A 20,486-nucleotide genomic window follows, 5' to 3' on the forward strand; every position below is an offset into this window, starting at 1 on the left:
AAAAAAAAATCAAATCACATGTCTACACAGCACTTCCACAGAAAAATGAGTTTTCTTTCTACTGAACTTAGCAGCACCTTCCCACCCATTCTCTTTTTAAAATTTATGATAAATAGAGCCACGCCTGCCCTGAAATCAGTTCTGTGTGCTGTAAAAAGAGTAGTCCTTGTCCTCAAGGTTTAACAGCCTAAATGAAAACAAACAATGAATTAAAGAAGGAAACACAATCAGTCACTAGCCTAAGGTCACAGAGGAATTATGTGGCTTGGCTCGGATTAGAGCACATGTCCTTTGGTGCTTTACCAGCTCTCTTGTCCTGTCTCCCTAACCCATACTGGGTTTCACTATTTCTTGCTTTCTCCTTCACATTTTCTCTTTCCCTGGCCTATTCCCTGTCCAGTCTGCTGGCAAGGATCCCCTTCCCCGCTGCTGACAGCTTCAGTCATCCTCGCTAAATTATACATTCTGCTCAGAGCATGACTTTTAGCTTTCTAGCATATCAAGAGGTGCACTGGACTACTGCAATAAGAAGATTTCTAGCAGTGTTATTGAAGTGCAAGTGATAAAAGCTGGCTGAATTTTTATTGGGTCGGGTGGGGTTGCAGACAGACTGGGACATGACAAAATATTTTTCATTCTTTGGTATTATTTTGTAATAACACAAATCTGAAATGTTTTTCATGGGGAGGTGGGGAAAACCAAACCTTGTTGCTCTCTCACTAAAAAATAAGTAAGCTTCTATCCTGTTTCTTTACCCAGGGAAAAAGGAGAAGTTTCTGCACATCAGTGTGTGTGCATGTATCAAAGAAAGTTTCAGTTTTGATGAGAACCATGTTTTCCCAGGAAAAAAATTTCCAATTTCAACAATCTGGATAAGTCTACATGGCAACATCTCCACTGACGGCTCCTGCCAAGCTCTTCCTAAACCCCACCAAGGCCAGTGGATGGAGGGTAAGCTGCTGCTGTGTGGCAGGGAGCAAGCATGCAGCTAGCCTTCCCCAGGAGAGGGGAGCCCCATCAGTTGCTGTCTGAGCTTGTTTCTCCTAAATCAGTTGCTGAGCAGCTCCTGAGGTTGCCAATAGGCAGCAGACCCTTTTAATCAGAGGTAGCAGCTATCAATAAAGTAAGATGACATAAATTTTTAGCGAGTGCAATAAAGTCACAGCTTTTCCAAGTAATGATAACATGCTCCTGTGAAAGCACAATTAAAATGAGTCTGGAGAAGACGAACCCCACGGCAGCTAAACACCCTATTTTAGGCCTGACCCGGGACTGTTTGGTGCAAAAGGTACATTGAGCAACCTGCAGCCCACTGCAAATTCTGCTAAAACGTAGGAATGAAGCAACATTTCAGAGAAACAGACCCCTTCTTGGGGTCATTTGCGATACCCTCGCCTTCCCTAAAAGACTCTTCCCTTTTCTCCCAGGGCTGCGTTGAAACTGCTGGGCTCCGGGACACTGCACATTGTCCGCTTGTCTCTGCCGCTCGCTCTTGCTCTCCCCCTGCTTCTCACTTTCACTCCCATTGGTTTCATGTTCCCTTTACCACGCGGAAAGCCTTTCAAGCTTATCCAGCCCAGCAGCAGGGTTTATCCTGGTTCCACCCACTGGGACTTTCCTAGCTTCCTTCTGCACAGCGAGGGGGAAAAAAAGCCAGACAGAGGCAAGCAGTAGGCACCTCGGGGAGCTCGGGGAGCCGCGGTGCTCTCTTTCCCTAAGCTAGGTTTCTATTGTAGGCGGTGCATTCCTTGGGAGGGAGGGTGTGTGTGTGTGTCGGTGCCTTCCCACACTCGGGGCAGCTCTTATTTAATGGGGGTCTCCATGCAGGGCAGATGCCAGAAGAGATTTTGCCGTTCCCAGTTCCCATCCAGGAACAGCAGCAGCTCGCGTACCAGGTGCCGGCATGGACCGCGTGGCCGAGATAACCCTGGAGGAGACGGCTCCCAGGACCAACCAAGCCTCCAGGATGCACCTCAGGGAGGATTTGAGGAGGATACGGTGCGCGGTGCTGCTCTGCCTGCTCTCCGTGCTGGTCCTGGCGCTGCCCACTGCCTACCTGTTGGTTGGAAACCTCAGAGCCCCCAGCTCCTGCAACGGCCAGGTAAGAGGCTGACGGCCAATTTCTGTCCTGCCACGCTGCGAGGAGGAGAGTGCCGCGTCCCGCGTCTCCAGGGTTGGATTTGTTTGGTTCTTTTATTCTCTTTCTGAATTTCTCATGTTTAAGGGAATGTGAGAAACTCGCTGTTGCATTCCTTCTCCTTTACGCAGCGCAAATCTGCCTGGGATAAATCTTATTATTGTTTGGTCTTTTTAACTAACCGTTTCTGTTCCTCTTGTTTGAATTTCACTAAGGTCCCAGTACCATGCACGACTTTGAAACTTTTATTGACGTGCCGCAGGAAATGCTTAAGAAAAATTGCTACTTGATGGAAATCAAGAATCAGTGTCTCTCTGCTGATTTCACTCGTATTTTGGCACTATGGCTCATTTTCTGCCCTTCTTTCGGGTTAACTCTGAGACCTCCCTTGCCGGTGTCCTATTTCAGCAAACATCTGCTGACTGTGGCTGATGTCAGTGGGTCAGTGCCTATCATCCACCACTTGGCAGACAGCTACAGCTCTCATATATTATTAATGCAAACTCCTGCAAAGATATGATTTGAGACAATTAAGGAGTCTGACGCTAAATTTCACATCCCATTTTTTACTCCCCATCAAAACTTTCTCTGGATCCAGGGATCTTCTCAGCTCTTCTCCTTTGACAGACAGCTAAACTCACTTTCTCCTAGAAAGACAAGCTTGCTGGTGTGGCTGCTTCTAATGCTCTTCCGTGCCGCCCCACTCCTTCTCGTGCCGGACTGCAAACAAGTGCCTATATTTCCACTCTAGACTATGAATTCAACAGGACTGCCCCATGCTAGAAGGATGCATATATGCATATAGGTCTGAAGATTTAAGGTTTTAATTTTAGCTTCAGGTATGAAATTCCCCAACTAATTAGCCTGCTTGTTATATGCTCACTTAGAAACAGCAAAAGAAAGCAGTGTTAGTAAGTGGCCTCGAAGGCAGTTTTCTAACCTGCCACACATTTAGTCTATGGATGTTTAGAGAGTGTGACAGCCGTACCCATGGCTGCACATGGGCACGCTTTTGGCTGCACAGGGACGTGCTAGCCCCTGTTTGACCTCAAGTCTGCACAGCCGGTGTCTCACGCCTAAGCAACGCCAGCTTCTGGGTGCAGCATCTTCAGCGTTATCAGCTTATACCTTTGTGCACCGCTGAAAAGGTGCAGCAGCCCTGTGCGGTACCTCAGGCTGTTAAATCTGCCAATTTCTTGCACACGTGAAAGTGCATGTTACTGCGCTGACCTGTTACTGCTATTTAGGCCAGCTAGAGTGGATGCACATGGAGTGAAGAGGCTCTTTGGACAGTCTCAGCTGCATTGCTCTTTTTTTTGCATCCTGTGAGGTTGTACAGGGCAGAACAGTTCAGTTCTTGAAATGAGCTTAGAGTGAAATGATAATGTTAGCCTGTTTGATTGGAGTAATGTGTTCCTGGCTCTTGACCCTGTTGGCAGAGTTAGAGGAGAAAAGTATTTTTGTGAGTGGGTTTGGCTTCTTAAGAGAAAAAGCTCAATGTAAACCATTAGATTTGCAATAGCCTGGGCTATGCTAGTGTGTATTTCCATGCATCTGCACTGAATTATTAGTGTGTAGTATTCCCACAATGATGTCATGAGGTGATCAGATGAGTTACAGCCTCTGCAAGTCTCAGTGAGGAAGAGAAAAATCATCGGGCTGGCCGGCTGCCCGCTGCCTTCTTGCCAAGCTCAGTGGGTGGAGCGGCCAGCTACAGTTCAGGTGGATCCTGCATTTTCTGATTTTTTCATTCACTCTGCTGGTGACTGACTGTATCGCCAAGGTTATCCAGCAACAGAGCACAGATGGGTGGTTTTGTCTGCCTGTGTAACTTGCTGTTAATTCCCCAGAGCCATGTAACAGGCTAAACGCAGGCACTCAGCCCTGCAGCTCGGCATGGCCGTAGGCTGTTTCAGTCCGTAGGAATGTTTCTGGGCATAAAGGCTCTCGGAGAAAATGTCTTTTTGCATTTCCTTCTGCATTTGAAGTGTTAGAACTGAATTGCTAAACGATGCCTTCCTCGTGTGCCCCATTGATAGCCCAAACCAGGAGGACTAGGCTGGGACCAGACATGTGTGCCAGAGTTCTCCGTGGCACTGGTTTTGGGGCATGAATGCCCTGGGCATACTGGGAGCAAGTGGGCAGACCCAAGTTTGCACCAAATGCATATTCGCTTGCTGACCCTTGCAGCAGCGAGCCCATGGGAGGAGTCCTTTTGTTGCCTCAGGACCAACGCTCAGCCCACACATGCCAGATTATCAGCTTCTCGTGCATTGGGGACAGTCCTGGGAGGAGGGAGGGAGTTGACAGCTGAACAGGTAAGGCAGATGTAGTAAATTCCTGAGCCCGTCCTTCCTGGAGCAAGGAGGAGGAGAAGGGGAGACAGGGAAGGTTTGCGCAACAGGGGTGTGCCTCTTCGATTTGCCTGCGGGGTGAGGCAGTTTATTCATCTCTGCTTCTGTGTGGGTGCACATGGTGTCACATTCTGCCTCTGAAGGGATACAAACTCACCTTTTCCTGTAGAAATGGCCCTTTCAGGAGAAAGCAGGGCAAGTTATGTCATTACAGCAACATGTGTGAGCCACTGGTTGTCTGTCATGGTATAACGTGTCTTGCATGAATAATTCAAGTCTGGTGATGGTTTCCCTGGACACCTTCCAGGCTCACTACCCTGCTTCCTTTTTGGAAATAGAAATCACTTTCTTTTGTGCTTCAAGACAGCGTGAGGTGAGGAAATAGGGTTCTTTAAGCAGTAACACATGGCTTGTGTTCTTAGTAGGAAATATAAAAGGTTCTAGTGGTGCCCTTCCAGAGGAAGGGCCAGGACTGCTGTGCATCATTCCCCAAAAGAAGCCAAGTTTCTGTCTGAGTGTGCAAATCTAGCAAGGAAATGGCACAGCAGCCAGGAGAGCATCTCTGGCTACCTTAGCAACCCACTCAGCTAGCCCAATACAGCAGACTGTCAAGTCCTGTGGCCTGGAGATGTTGGTACTTGGGCTTATTTTCGTGGCATCCTTGGCATGGCAGGACCACAAGCAGCACAAGGGAAATTCCAAAACCTGTCCAAAGGATTGCACGTGAACCTGTGTGCCATGTCAGCCTTGCAATGGAGAAGGGAGCTGCTGCAGTACAGGAGGGACTTTAAAGTCCTAGCAGCTCCACCTGGATCCTGTGTGAAAGGATGAAGCCAGAAAGCTAGCAACAAAGCTCAGATAAGGACTGCCAGAACATGCAGACATACAGAGCCAGAAGCCCTAACGGCCTGCCCAAATGGGAAAAAGACCCTGAAATGGCTTCCCCATCTGTAGGGAAGGAGAAATGCCTGGGGAAGAGCACTGAGCATTGCACCTAGGCCCACATGTGTGGGATTCCCCTTCCAAAAGCCAGCAGCAGTAAAAGTCCTGACTGGCCATTGCTGCTTGATGCATATAGGTCTTATGGGCAAAGAAGCTAGTGAGCACATGCCCTGGGTACATGTTTACACTGGGCACTATAGTCCAGCCAAAATACTCCCCTTGAGGCCAGTTTTTACTGGCACAGGACAGGCCCCTACCAAAAATGCCCAGTCCAGGCCATGCAGCATCTCTGGAGCTAGCAAAATTGTAGGTGTGTGAACCGTGTATGACCTGCAGAGACCCTGCCCGTAAAATAGTGTCTTGTTCTAAAGATGGAATGGATGGAGGTGCTGGGGATATTTTGCTCATTAATCTCTCTGCCTGCAGTGCCAGGCTGCTTTTCCTGTGCAGTTCTTTATCAGATACCCCTGGCCCTTCCTGGAGGTGCAAGAGGCAAAGCATGTGACAGGGGATGTTCAGCCCTTCTTCTTGGCTTTAGCAATATATGGATATAAATGCAGTTGAACATTCTTGTTATCAAAACAAAATAGAAGTGTTTTGCATACTGCAGTATTCAGGGTAATTAGAGCTGGGTGTCTGAGATGTCATTTGTCTGCAAGTCAGCTGTAAGGTGGGATTTTCAACATGACTCAGTGCTGGTTACAGTCTCTCCACCGTAACCAAAGGGAAAATTGAAGCCATACTGTGAACTTTTCAGAATCACAGCTAAGCATGAAAGGAAAAGAGAGAAAAACACTAATTGTGTAAATGATCTCTCTATTGTCTCACGCTGCTCAGCTCTCCCTCGCCACCTCATCTACACCGTCAATGTACAACATCTGTGCCTATTTAGGACAAATATTACTAATAACTGGCCATTATGTAGCATTGACTAGTACTAAAATATTTTCTATGGAAGGTTTAGATTTGTATCCTTATCAAACAGCACAATTATGGGAAAAAAAGATCTCTCACCTTTGCCAAGCAACAGAATAATTTCACACCTTGCAGCACCCTGCTCTATCTACTGCACCACATTGTCCTTTAGCATCTATGAATGCAGCTCCTGCACCTGGAGTTTCCATCTGGCCTTCTTTGGAAACAAGTAAATTGAGGTTGCATAAAAAGCTTCTTCCCAGTTTTTAGTCAAAGTCATTTTGTTATTTTTTATAAAGAAGCAGAATTCTTCTTGATATCTTTCCCACTTTCCCATCACCTCTGTATTGCAACATCTGAATTTATATGAAGTAGTTCAGCAGAAGTTAGGCTTTAAATATGTAAATAGTCCCACTGAAGTTACATGATTAAATGTAGGTTTGTGATGGATTTGTAGCTCATTGCAGTACTTAGCATCGTTAGAAAATATGTCACTTGATAAATATGTAGGAAGTGTCACATAAATAATGGTGTAAAACATACTCACATGCATATACGTCTGGCCAAAAGCAAGGGGAGTGTTTGAGGGAAATCCTCCACACCTATTTGTGCTTCCCACCAGGGGAAGGACAAAGTCACCTGGCTATGACTCTGTCACATCAAAAAGTATAGTCATGTTTAGACACCACAGCAAGCAGATGGGACCTTGGAGAAAGTCATTAGTCATAATGAAAGGCCCAGATATCTCATTGACAGCGCGACACCATTTCTCTCTGTCAGCCACATACTGAGCTTTCGCACCACCGTCTCTTCTAGGTGACATTTCCTGCAGAGCAGCAGACTGCTATGGCTGAGCTATATATGTGTATACAGGTGGGGAAGGGAGAAAAAAAAAAAAAGAGAGAGACTTCCTTGCAGTTTTCCTTCTCCATTTTTTTTCCATCATGCTGGAGCAACTATTTTAGAAATCAGGTTTTCTGCAGGAGCACATGGATGTTTACTGCTAGTAAAACATTAAAATATCTTTGGGCTTACTAGAGTAGCTAGCAGTCCCCAAACCCAGGCAGCCTGACTCTTCTCCCCCAAACACTCTCCTTCCCCAGGCCAATATAAAGTATCTATTTTCTACTTCTCCTGCAGTATTTGAAGTGAGTATTTGTGAGACACAGCCACCAGGAGATAGCTTCAGCATCTACGTGCTAATACTATGTCAGCCTGTTTATTAAGCAGTGTGCATCAAATCCTTAGCTGCAAGCTGATCAGTGGCAGTTTATTCAATGTATTTATTGTAGCTGTCCATAAAACACACCATACCACACCAGCATGCTCCTGACAAACATTGCATGATAAGGGCTCCTGACAGCCCTGATAGTCCACCCTGAGCTGGCTGGTGCCCTGGGGAAAGCAGAAGGGATGCTCCTCACACCCCAGGGAGGCTGGATCCAGAGTCAGCATCCCGCAGTATCCTCCAGTTAGGACCCACGCTGCTTTGCAGGCTGCTGTAAGAGGACTGGCACCTGGCGAGAAGCCACCGGCCATGCCCAAGCATGAGTCAGAAGGACCAGCCCTGGTAGGCGAGTGGCAGGCAGACAACAGCTTCCTTTTGAACTGCTCAACCTAAATGTGAGAACCACTTGGTATGGCCCAGGGCCATGCCCTGCTGCCATGCAATGCCTGTTGGCACAGGGATGTGTTATGAGCGTGCTGGTGTTCGGCTCTAGACCAAAACGTAAGAGGTAAGCAAACGTGAATCACCCTGCCTTCCCTTGGTGGAGTGTCAGTGAGCCACAGAGCTCACCCTCTGCCAGCAGCACTCTGACCTGCTCAGCTCCTTTCTGTCTTCCAATGAGGCAACCCAACATTCAAGACAGACCTAAGCAACAGACTAACAGTCTGAAATAACACAGATGCAGAAAGAAAAGCAGGAGAAACAGCAGTTCTGTAGCTGATACATGTCAGTTTGTCTTTTCGCTGGCATTATGGATTCATTGAGCGCCTGCAAAGGCTCAGACCTGCTGAGTCTTGAGACAGGGAAGAATCACTCGCATCACTCTGCTTGCTCTGTTTGCTCTGCACAGACTGAGGGACAGGAGCATCTCTAAGCAGCAGAGGTTCTCCAGCAGTGCTGGATAGAGGCACCGCCACAAAGGAGGGTTATCAAAGGCTAATTCACACTGGCCACTCCGCCAGTCCTCCCCCAGTTATGCCAAGGGCTTGTCCAGCCTCTGAACAATACTGGAGTTTAACGAAACCACCACCACAGGATCCCAGGTTCTGTCCCTGGTACCTTTTCTGAGATGCAGGCTGTTTCAAACAAACAGCAGAAAACTCTTGCAATGAAGCAAAGTCCTGTCAGGGCTTGTCCTTTTACATAAAAGCTCTGGCTGAGGTTGATAATATTACTGTGGCATATTCCATTTTCTGGGATAATGCAAACCAGACCCTGTGTGGAGGTAGTGTACACCCTGGAGCCCTGAGCTTACCGCTTGCAAATCTCTTCTGCAGGTCACAGAAGAGAGGGGGTCTCACTTTCTGAAGCAACGGGCAGTACATACTGGTAAGTTTGCCAGTCCTTTCCCCCATCCCAAACACCTTTGTTTACTGAGGTTTTGCAATTGCTGCCGCAGCATGCTGCTGGCAGATGCCTCCCCACCTGCCCACCGCTCTCACCACCCAAATCTTTCCCAAGCCAGGGAATGAGCCAGGGCAGACAGAGGCAAACCTGGGCAACAAGATGCAGGGAGATAACTGGGGCCATAGCAAAAGTGTGAGCATTTTTAACCCCAGGGCTGTGCAAGCTCGCTCCTTCTAGTGCAGGCACAGACCTCCCCAGCAGCTCTCTGAGATCGGTATAACTCCCTGAGCATGCAAAAGCATGGATTCTGGAGCCTGTGCACACCACACCTCCCTTCTGTTCACCCTCCAGCAATTTAAGACACAGCCATGATGTGTCCTGTCGACACCGCAGCAGGCCTGACAAGCTCAGTCATTTGCAAAGGGATTTTATTACCTCAACGGTGTCAATAAACAATCACAGCGAATAACTCCCAACTCAAACATATGCAGAAATGGAAAGGGGCTGCACACGTTTCCTCAGTGGCACTGATCACCACTCACATCTCATTGACTTGAATAGCAAACACCCTTACACACTGTTTTTTCTTTTTCCCCCTCAGGTACAGATACACTTTCCAGTACAGAAAAGCCAAGAGCGCACCTGACAGGTAATGCTTGTTCAAAAATGAAGCGTTTCCCACGGGTATTACAGCAGATGTTGTGGTGTAATAATCTTGGTTTCTGTGGGCCTGATAGGATCAGGTGTTGCAGGAAACATGGGGAAAATAATCACAGCTTTGCCTTGTTGACCACAACAGATTTACTGCAGCCTGTGTTTGTAGAAAAGGGCCCACGAAGGAGGTAGTTGACAGAAACTTTTCTTCTTGCCACTTTTCCAAGCCATTTAGTTCATTGAATGAGCAGCTCCTGTAACCAAACTTAAATAGGTGCCTGGTATCTTAGTGATCTGCTGAATCCCCTAGAAAAGGCAGTGGAAAGAGCCCAAGTGAGCCCTCATGGAGCAGTGAGTTGGGAAAACTACCAGTTTTGGAGCAAAATCATGTCAAATAAGACCAGTTTTAGAGCCCTTATTTTTCTGCAAGTTCTGACTTGGGCCACACACACCATATTGCCATCAAATAGCCTCCTGTTTTTACTGAGATCACCTCTGACTCACATTGGAGAAAGCAAGGGAAGAGTTATGTCCAGCTGAACCCCTCCAAGCCCTTATCTTGTGTTGGGAGGGTGCTATCGCAAAGCACGGTTGCAGGGTGGGCTGCCATACATTTGTGAGGGGCTGCCAGCATTTGCAAGGCCACCATCTCACCACCTCAGCCTTAAATTGTAACTGTCATCACACCAAGGACACTGTCCCGAGCCTTCCCCCATCCTCGCCAACTCTAACCACCTGGAAAATTGAGGTATTACCAGAGAAAAGGAAAAAGTTCATGGCTGGTTTCCATGTGGATGGAGCTGAGTGCTGAAAGGCTCTCCAGCTGCTCTGACCTAAGGCAATTTATACCTCTCAAAAATGCAGCTCACTGCAGAGGCTTCGCCAACACCCTGTGTGTTGTCCCAGGGGAGCACTTTAGTAACTTGAAGCATGCAAGAAGTGGCATGATGCTTCACACAAATTCACCTACAGGGCTAAACAGGTTAAACGTACAGTATTTCAGGGCTGATTTCTTTCCCAGCATAGTTTGCTTTCCCTAATCCACAAGCTCCTTCTGAATGCACATCCTTGGTCCCATCCCCTTTTGCACACAGGTTGCTAGAGCTCCAAAACTGACCTGTCCTTGTTCAAAATCACATATTTGCTTAAGTGCAAGTTTGCAAGAGCAAAAGAACCATGTCTGCTAGTGTAAGTCTCTCTGTTTCCCCTGAATCCTCCCATGGCAGAGAGACCCAGAGGCTCCCAGTGCAGCTGACTCAGAAGAGCAGCCGAAGCACAGCTCTGCTGATGGGAACTTCCCTGGGTTGCACAAAAGTCCATTTGCCACAGGGAAGCACCCAACAGTTTTCTTCAAATTTCCTCAGGCCCCCCCATTTGCAAAAATTCCTTCACTGTCATTCCTGGGCAGTCTCCCTGGGATGGTGCCCATCTTCTTCAACCTGCTGGTTTGGGCCAGTCACTGCTGGCCATAGCAAGGAGGATGAAGAGGAAAAAGCTAAGGGGATTTTACTGCTCCTTTTCTGTGCAAAAAGGCTACACCCAGGCTGCTGTGCTATGTAGACGTCAGGGAACCTTATTTCCATGAACTTACCTTTGACCTTTTTTTAGCCCAAGCATATTTTTCGTGCTGTACCCTGTGGCAAGGAATTCCCAAGCTTAACAGTACATCACAGTCAGAAAATATTTCCTGTTATTTTAAACTTGCTGCATAATAATTTCTTGGGTGCCAGCCTGGTCTTCTCACAAACCGTGACTTGTTCATAGAAAGTGAAAAAGGAATAATTATTCTTCAGATCTTTGTTACATTCCCCCACCTCAGGTACCTTTTTCAAAGTGAAGTTGCTAGACTACAGACTCGCACTTGTAGGAAATCTCTTCCAGATCTCTATTCTCTCTGTCTTTTTCTAGTTTTAGGCACATATACTCTGAAGGTGAGAGCAGAGGAGCGAGAGGAATAACTAGCCACAGTACTTTCATGGGAATGCACCACTGAATTAGCAGTAGCAGAATGACTCGATGTTTTGGTCCCTGTTCCTTTATGGTGAATTTTCCACCTGCTCTTGGCCTTTTTAACATATAGTGAGCATTTTGAACTTATCCAAACTGGCATCAAGATCTCTTCTCTCAGGGTGGCTATAGCTAGTGAAGAATGGGACAATCCATGGGAATACCTAGCTAGGACTTTTCTCCATCTCCAGCCTCTCCTGTGCACTAATGTATATTTGGTGCTGATTGCACCATGCCATCATTCCCTCTTTGAGGTATTTGGTTGCACTTTGGGTCAAGATGCAGACCAATGCCTATTCCTTCTTGTCACCAGCCTGCGACACGGCTGGATGAACTGTGTTGCAGAAACCCCATCAAATACCTGGCTCGCACTTAGCGTGCTGCAATCATACCCAAGCCCCCCACTAAATCTGGGTAGAACGTCAATTTCTGGTTCCACTTGATTGTTGGAAGTTATTAAACTCCCAGGGCACAATCTTGAGCAACAGAGACCCTGCAGCCATGGGACTTTGCAGTGCATGCTGTACAAGGGCTTTACTACAACAGGAGACTCAGGCTCTACTCACTTGCTGAGACAGGAGTCTGGCGTCCAAGTACAGTGTTCAGTATCAGGCTCTCACACTGGTGAGGGCTAAGAGTTGTAGAAACCCCACAAGTTCAGCAATATGCCACAAAATGTACCCCAAAACTGCCAAGCAACAGGGATTCTCCAGCAAGGGACTAAACGAAAAGAGATTTTGGGAAAGGAGAAGTAATTTCACATGTAAGGGATGCCGAAAATTTATAGTCAATGCGAAAGTTGAAGGAACTGTAGCAATGAATCCCTTATTAAAAGCAGATTTTGTTTACTTCAAGCGTTAGCATATGTCACAGTTTAACCCCAGCCAGCAACTAAGTACCACACAGCAACTCACTCACTCCACCCCACCCAGTGGGATGGGGGAGAGAATCGGGAAAAAAAAAAAGGGTAAAACTCTTGGGTTGAGATTGTAACAGTTTAGTAGAACAGAAAGGAAGAAACTAATAATGATAATAACAACAATAATAAAATGACAATAAGAGTAATAAAAGGATTGGAATATACAAAACAAGTAATGCACAATGCAATTGCTCACCACTCGCCAACTGATGCCCAGTTAGTTCCCGAGCTCCCTGCCCAGGGCAACTCCTGCCAGTTTATATACTGGGCATGATGTCACATGGTATGGAATGCCCCTTTGGCCAGTTTGGGTCAGCTGTCCCAGCTGTGTCCCCTCCCAACTTCTTGTGCCCCTCCAGCCTTCTTGCTGGCTGGGCATCAGAAGCTGAAAAATCCTTGACTTAGTCTAAACACTACCTGGCAACAACTGAAAACATCAGTGTGTTATCAACATTCTTCTCATACCAAACCCAAAACACAGCACTATACCAGCTACTAGGAAGACAATTAACTCTATCCCAGCTGAAACCAGGACAGCATAATAGGTATATTTGCAGGAAGTATAGCTCCATGTATTTATGAAATAAATAAATGACAAGTACAAAGTACAAATGCTGCTAGAAAAGGAGCCGTACTGTATTCAAAGGCACTTGAACATGCATTTTTCCTCTTGACCGGTATTGAAAGCATGGGAAAAATTAATTAACTTGAAAATAGAGACCATCAATAGAGTGAGCTTTATCCTAAAAGGGACATTATAGCTGTAAAACTTGGAGTTGCCTAATTCTAGAAGTTATGAAATCATGTACTTCATTTGAGATGCCTGTTAGTTACAAAAAACACTTAAGAATTGAGTGTCCTTGACATTTTAAATGCGTCATTCTACACAGAAAAAAATATTTCACATGCAGCTTCTCTTCAATTTTCCCCCAAAATTCCCAAGATGGAAAAGAGCCCGGGACATTTTCTGGAAATATTCTGATCTTTTCTGATCCTTCCCATCTCAAACAAGATTTCGTCTGCTACCAGCTGATCTCTGAGAGGTATTACTCCAAGCTCTTGTAAGCCTTAGAGTGACCCAAATGCTACTTTAGTTTTCGCCAGGACTAAGGCCAATCCCTAGACACTCAAGAGGTAGATGAGGATGAAGGCAGACCATGAGTACTTTAATTTTCTTTTATCCCTCTCTCTCTGTATCAGGCAAAGCTCCATTGGCTTTAAGCCTCGTAGTCCTTATAATACTTCTATAATTTAGCTTGGCTTGCTATCACAATCCCTGTCTACTGTTCTCCCACACAGAAATAGTCTCCTCATGTACTTTGCCTCCTGGAGAAAGATCAGAAAGATTTGATACTTCAAGCAGCACTGACAGGCAGGCTGAAAAAAACCCCGTTATTTTGTTGTGCTACTCAGAGAATATGCAAGAAATTGCACTCCTAACACCTTCTTGTCTCCTTACGGATTATTTAGTGCTAGAAAAGAGAGGGAAACAGATGCCACTGGGAGCTGAGCACATTAGTTTTTCTGAATCTTATTTCACCCAGGATAAACCTAATGGTTATTGCCAAGAGAATTTCAAAGCTTTCCCTTACCTGCATTCCGTTTGCCTCCCTGCCCATGCACACACAGCCCTTCCCCAAATACTGAATCAAAATCAACTTCTTTAAACATTAACTCAAGCTCATGAAAAAGGTCTACTTTCCTGGAAATCAGTTGCCTCAGTCTTTCTCAGCATTTAACATGAACTTTCCAGGTTCATTTTAATACCTGACAGAATCGTAATGGTCTTTATCTGCTTCCTTTTCACTGCCTCAGCTGCTCTTTTACCAGAACAATTTTGTGTGGCAGTCAGTAAAGAGCAGAGAAACTCTTTTGCTTCCCTGCATAAAAATGAGTAAGTGCTAGGGCTTATTCTCCTGGCTGGTGTGTGTGTGAGAGAAATTAAAATGGTGGAGGAGAGGCGAAGGGAACGGGGCAACGGTTCCCCGATCCTTCCCCTGAGACCTCTGCAGCCCGGGGATCATCCTTAGCTTGGATCAGACTGATGTTGGGGTCTGGATTAGAGCTCTGCTTGTAATCAGCTAACCACAAGACTGGGAAAAAGTCTGGAGGAAAGTGGAAGCTAACACCAAGCTTAGTGTTTTGTTCTAGCAAAGCATTTAAATTAAAAAAAAAAAAAAAAAAGAGAGAGAGAGATAAAAATGGTTTTAAATACAACGTGTTGCTTTGGAGTTGGGCCTCCTGAAGCACAGTGGGGTCTTCTGAGGTTTTGGTAGAATCAAATTACGCTGGTAAACCAAAAGCAATTCTACAGCAAAAGATTTCATTGTGAACACTCAGGAAGAAAAGCTTGACACAGGGGCTAACAAACTGTAACATCCTTCAGAAGCAACTTGGCAGGAAGAGAAGTTCAAGTGTCTCAGTTCTTGGTGATAGATCATGCTGATCATTGTGAAACTTTTGCAAGCACAATAGTGTCTGTCTAAGAAACCTAACTGCAATCCATCGCTGCTGAAGAAAATGATGCTTTAGTATTATTACTGTCCTGAACCATCAGGTACAGGCATGGTACACATATGTATACTGTCCCAGCACTGGTTTCACTTCAGGACAAGGTTTTTACTCTGTAAATAGGTAAGATAGCACCCTGGACCTGCAGGGTAAAACCATCTGTATTGCTCCACAGTGCCATGAGACTCAGTCTTTAGGAAGGACAGTCTCATCATTCAGGATCTGGCCCACAACGAGGCCATCCAGTCACAGCATACCCCTTCGGGCAGCCTGCGCTGGCCAAGGTCTTCCAAAAACGTCCTGGGCTTTCACTCCTGATTGCTCAGATCTGGACACGCTATGGACACCCTTTAAAAATATCACTGGACAGTTGGCCTGCAGCCAATTCACCTCCATTTTCAAACTGTACAATAAGAACATTTCTGTCCTAGCATTTTGATTACCCTGTTTAAATTGCTTGCCCTTAGGAGTAGAGAACTCACATTACGTTCAGCAACATATCCCCAGCTGTAGCAAACTAACCCATCTCTTCTCCCTCTCTCTTCCTCCCACAGTGAAGAAACAAGATCTCGCTGACACCACGGGAAACCATCTGCCCATCCTGCAGTGGGAAGACAAGCGAGGCTTGGCTTTTACCAAGAACAACCTGAGTTATTCCAGCAACGCACTGGTGATACCTGTGTCTGGGGACTACTATGTCTATGCTCAGGTCACTTTCCGAGGGCCCATTGAAAGATACAGTAAAACAAATGCTGTCACTGAGATCATCACCAAAGTCACTGACAGTTACCCTGAGCCCACCCAGCTGCTGACCAGCACCAAGACCCTCAGTGAAAAGGGAAACAGCTGGTTCCAGCCGATTTATCTGGGCGCCGTGGTCTCCTTAGAAGTGGGAGACAAGCTAATGGTCAACGTTAGTGACATCAAGCTGGTGGATTACACTAAGGAGCACAAAACCTTCTTTGGTGCCTTTTTACTGTAGGTCCCTGGCAGCAGCTGGTGGGGGCTTCCCTTCAGGGCCCTGGTGTGACCTTGCAGGACCTTGGCTTTGTGGGCGTGCGTCAGGGTGCAATCTCTGTGCTGTTATCCTTCTTCTGTACTGTCACCCCCCTGCAGCTCCCTATAGCCTTAAATTAAGGGGTAGGGAAAGCTGAAGCCACAGGCTGAATTGAACACCCCCCCCCCCAAAAATCAAACCAGAAGAATGAAGGTCAGATTGGAGAAAAAAATATATTTTTGAAAGTAAAAACTGAGAGCTCTTCAAATTTTTGTAAGCTAGGGAGGAACAGTTTATACCTGTGGGTAGGAATATTGATCTTGAATATTGCAGCTAAGCTACATCACTAATTCCTCCTCCAATGTACAATTTCCTCAACCCAAAAAAGTGTTCTGAACTTTCTCCAGTGCTTCCAGTATAGTTTTGCATGACCCTTCTTCAGATTCTCAGTTCTAAAAGGTAATTACTTTTCATCATTTCCTTACAAATAGATTTGCTCAGTACTTTGCACTAACATAAAGCTCAGATTAATCATTAACTGCTTAACTAACCCCTTCCAACTTTCCTGTAAAATAGATTAAAATTTATATCTTCTGTTTTGTAGAAGCTACCTGAAATTTTTTTCCCCCAAGAAATTGTTTACAGTTCTTTAAGTCAATATACAGCCTCAAAACTTTATGTAGAATTTCTAGGGAACACACACAAACACTTTTTGTTTCAGCATGAAAGTGGAATCTCCCCCCTAGGTCGTAACATTAGGAAAACAGAAAAGACAAGGCAGAGAGAGACATGCAGCAGAATTTTCCACAATTTAAATCAACCACTGAAATTTTGAGAGAAAACCTCTGCAATGTTTTGCTTTCCATTATGTTTAATGCAAAGCAAGCGCAACTAAAGAAATCACTGTCTTGGTGCTCCCCCTTGCATCCATTGCCAATGCTGCAGCGGTCCCCTAACCACAGGGGACTCCCCAGCCTTTCCCTTGGTGAAGGCTGGCAAGCAGTAGTCCCTACACAAGGTCAAAAGATCCAAAGACATGATCATGGCATGCCACGACCAGGTGCAGAGCTCAGGAATGTTTAGCTTCCCACCTTGCACTTCGCTATTTTCATAGACCTTACTGTCTCTCAGGGAAATTCCCCAGCTTTCCTTCTCCTCCCACAATAAATACATCACTGACAATGACTCAAGTCATGTTCTCGTAGATTTGGACTTCACACTCTTAACTACCAGGAGGTCTCACACCTGAGCACCTACCATCCAGCCGTTCTGCAACAACCAGGCTTCACTCTCTGCAACCCTTCCCTGCCTCACCTCATTGGATTTCCTCCATTTTCCACTTCTTGGCCAGAAGTGACAGCAAAGCTTGATTGCCTAGTTAACGTTTCCACTCAAAGCCATGGTGGGGCCCAAAAGCACACTGTTAGTGTCAGGGAGGTACTGAGGTTGGGGAATACGTAGCACTGGGATGGGGGGTTGTAGCTGAAGAGCTCAAATGGGCAGAGAAGTTCTCTGGTGGAGACGGCCCAACTACAAAAGACCATGTGTGATACTGCAGCCCAACCAGCAGTGAGACCAGGCTGCTTTGTCCACAGCGAGCCTATTCCTAGCAGGAGACAATTTATTGCTGTATAAAGATCTGTTTGAACTAACATGGAAAAGTCAGTAGCACAGCTGAAGCATAGAGCATAGAGGAAGGCCAAGGCAGATTGGGGGTGAAGGGAGGAGAGGAGCAGAGTAGGAGATGGAAGATCCAGGCAACACCAGGATCTCTGCCTCTTCATGGCTTGGTGTCTTCATGCTGACAGCATGACTATACCTCTTAAACCTAGCAGGTCTTTTATGTAGTAAATCACCTCAGAAAAGAAGGCTTTTTGACCATCCTTCCCTCTTCTGCAGTGCCTGGGTCCCATAGTAGGTCTCAGTCCTTCACTGTTTTATCCACACTGAGACAGCATTAAACACATCGCAAAAGCTAGGAGATTGCTATCTTGCTCTGCCCTTCTTTCCTCAGCAGGTGTCTGTCTTGCTTCCAGATTCTCCTCGAGTCTAGTCATTGGGTGTTGGTCCACTATACAACACTATACAACAACATCTGGGAGACGTTGGCAATGTCCCTGCATCAAAACCTCATGACAGTTTGGCTTCCCATCCTTTCTTTGACTTGTCCTTCATTTTCCCCACATCCACATCTCAACTGTCCTCTTGATCCCTTTCTCCCACAGGCACCTTCCTGCCAATCACCCCAGTGCACAGAGAAAACTTAACATCTGAAAATAGGTTAGGATGGCAGAAACTAAAGGTAATGATCCTGCTAGAAGGTGCAAACACTCTTGGCCAAAACATCCTCCGATGTGTTTATTAGCTAGATTCACTTCTGTCTTTAAGTCCTTTCTCCTATGTTTCATCCACCTGTTCAGCCTTTTCTTTTAAGCTGAAACTGGCTGAGACAGGAGCAGTTATTCCCCATGTATCTGTTCAGTACCCAGCACAGGCGACCCTGCCTCATTACTTCTCAGAAAGGGTGTCTGGTCATTCAGTTCCTTGGCAGTGCTGGTCTTACTGCTCAGAACCCCCCCACACCATGGTAAAATCTGGTGAAATCTCACTCTTTTGGCAGTTCAAGACAAGGTTATTCTCTGAGAAACCTTAAGACTTCCCATATCTTAGATTTTCTAAAGTGTTCTCTCAACACCCCATGCTAAGTTCTTCTGAGCTTCTGATCCCTTAGTTGTGTGCCCAAAATAAGAACTGAACTCATGAAAAGATGAAATTTGCAGCTCTTGCAGACCACCACGTAAAGCACTTTAGGTGACTAGCACATGAAACAACATGGTAAATCTTATAAAGGGAAGACTTAAAAGTGACCTGTCCAGGACAGGTGATTCTCAGCGACTAGGTAGGAATGCTTCTGTGAAGTGTTATATAGGATGAATTTGGTTTATCCTTGGAGAAAATTGGAGTGCAAATTCTAGCTGTTCTGAGACAGTTACAGAAGTTCAGAAAGCTCTTTATTTCTACAAATGACATGATGTAGCATTCTTTTTGAGGCCATAACACAATCCTGATTGATAGGCTTGTATAGCAGATTTCCATAAAAACTGTATCTAAAATCATCATCCCTTAATGTCTGGTGTGCTGAATGGTGGTAAATATGAGGTCTGGGGGAGAGGAGTGGTGAATGCAGTGTTTGGCATACAATAGAAGAGCCTTCTATGGGATATATACATATATATACATAGACATACATATATATTTGTGTATATTTCATAGAAGTTCTAGGAAGCCCATTGGCAATAATGAGCCTTCTCTACCACAAGGCACATAATTTGTGTCCACTGTGCACTAATGATAAATTTGACAAGCAAAAAATTTCCTGCTGCAGCTCCATTACAGGTGTGACTCTCTTGATCCATGGCACAAAAATATTTATTTTAGTGCAGTTGGAGCAAGCTTTTGCACCCCATTACACACACCAGCTTTTAGCACTTTTAGCGAACTAGCACATAAAGTGCTAGTGACATATGACATAAAGAAATATATCTGGCATTACTTGTTTTAAAGTGGTGCAGGCATATTAATCCACACATCTACCCTAGTAGAAATTCTCTCTTTCTCCCTTTTTTCCCCCTCTCAGTGCTAATGTTTCTGTAACAGTGACCAGCAAATATAGTAAGTTTGCAGGGGCTGATTCTGACCCTGTTGTATATCAGATATTCCTCCACAGAAGTCAACGGCATGAAGTCAGAGTAAAGCCACTTAAGCAAGAGAGAGGTCAAGCTTAAAGGGAAATATCTCAAACAGACTGAACCCAAGCTGTGGATTCTCAGATTTAGTGTTCTCAGAAATTTGTGTTTATTGAATTAGAAAATTTTCTTTAATGTAAATAATTTCTGGAGATGTGAAAATGCATATGTATCAGCATTTTTCAGTTGAATGAGAAGCTAATGAAATCTGGTCATGTGAACAAGTGACCTTTCAGTCTATGGTCAAACTGAAAATATGTTTTGGTTTGGGTGGATGTGAAACTAAAACAATTATAAGAAAAAATCCAAGCTTGAGAAAAAGGGTAAAATAGGCAGCTCATGCTAAATGAGTTAAAAATACATGATTTCAGGTTTTGACCCTTACATTTTGTGGGATACTTGGAAAGTAATGGGCACACAGTGAACAATCCAGACTCGATAGAATTGATCAATTTGTGAGCCAAGGATGTTTTGTAGGCAGCAGGCTTCAAGGACGCTTTGCTAGTGGACACATATTTAGCTAACGGTAGTAAGAGCATTCCAGACGCCTTTAGAAGGCCTTGAACAGAATAAACAAGAAGACAAAAAAAGAAAGATACCAATTAGAAGAACACAGGTGCGCATTCCACAATAAAGGGAACTTGGCACAAAGAACCTCAATTTGGCAGCTTATCTTGACCAATTAGCCTGAGACAAGTTTCGCATGTTTTAGTTAATACAACCAACTAT

At 45.3% G+C, this 20,486-nt stretch overlaps 1 protein-coding gene across 1 annotated transcript; it reads left to right on the forward strand.

Annotated features, from left to right (window-relative positions):
• Positions 1-1,677: 1,677 nt before the first annotated feature.
• On the forward strand, positions 1,678-19,839 carry TNFSF15 (TNF superfamily member 15). The gene is made up of 4 exons (XM_052815806.1): positions 1,678-2,101; positions 8,854-8,905; positions 9,525-9,572; positions 15,569-19,839. Exons 1-4 carry the CDS (start codon positions 1,904-1,906, stop codon positions 15,994-15,996), a joined length of 726 nt encoding a protein of 241 aa, XP_052671766.1. The 5' UTR covers positions 1,678-1,903; the 3' UTR covers positions 15,997-19,839.
• The last annotated feature ends 647 nt before the right edge of the window (positions 19,840-20,486 follow it).

This window comes from Harpia harpyja, chromosome 19, assembly GCF_026419915.1.
Source record: "Harpia harpyja isolate bHarHar1 chromosome 19, bHarHar1 primary haplotype, whole genome shotgun sequence".
Taxonomy (NCBI): Eukaryota; Metazoa; Chordata; class Aves; order Accipitriformes; family Accipitridae; genus Harpia; species Harpia harpyja.

Bases quoted from the DNA above. Each gene is read 5' to 3' on its own strand.
- TNFSF15 (XM_052815806.1), top strand. From the start codon at position 1,904: ATGGACCGCGTGGCCGAGATAACCCTGGAGGAGACGGCTCCCAGGACC. The intron at 2,102-8,853 runs GTAAGAGGCTGA...TCTCTTCTGCAG, and splicing joins CCAGCTCCTGCAACGGCCAG to GTCACAGAAGAGAGGGGGTC. The intron at 9,573-15,568 runs GTAATGCTTGTT...TTCCTCCCACAG, and splicing joins GCCAAGAGCGCACCTGACAG to TGAAGAAACAAGATCTCGCT.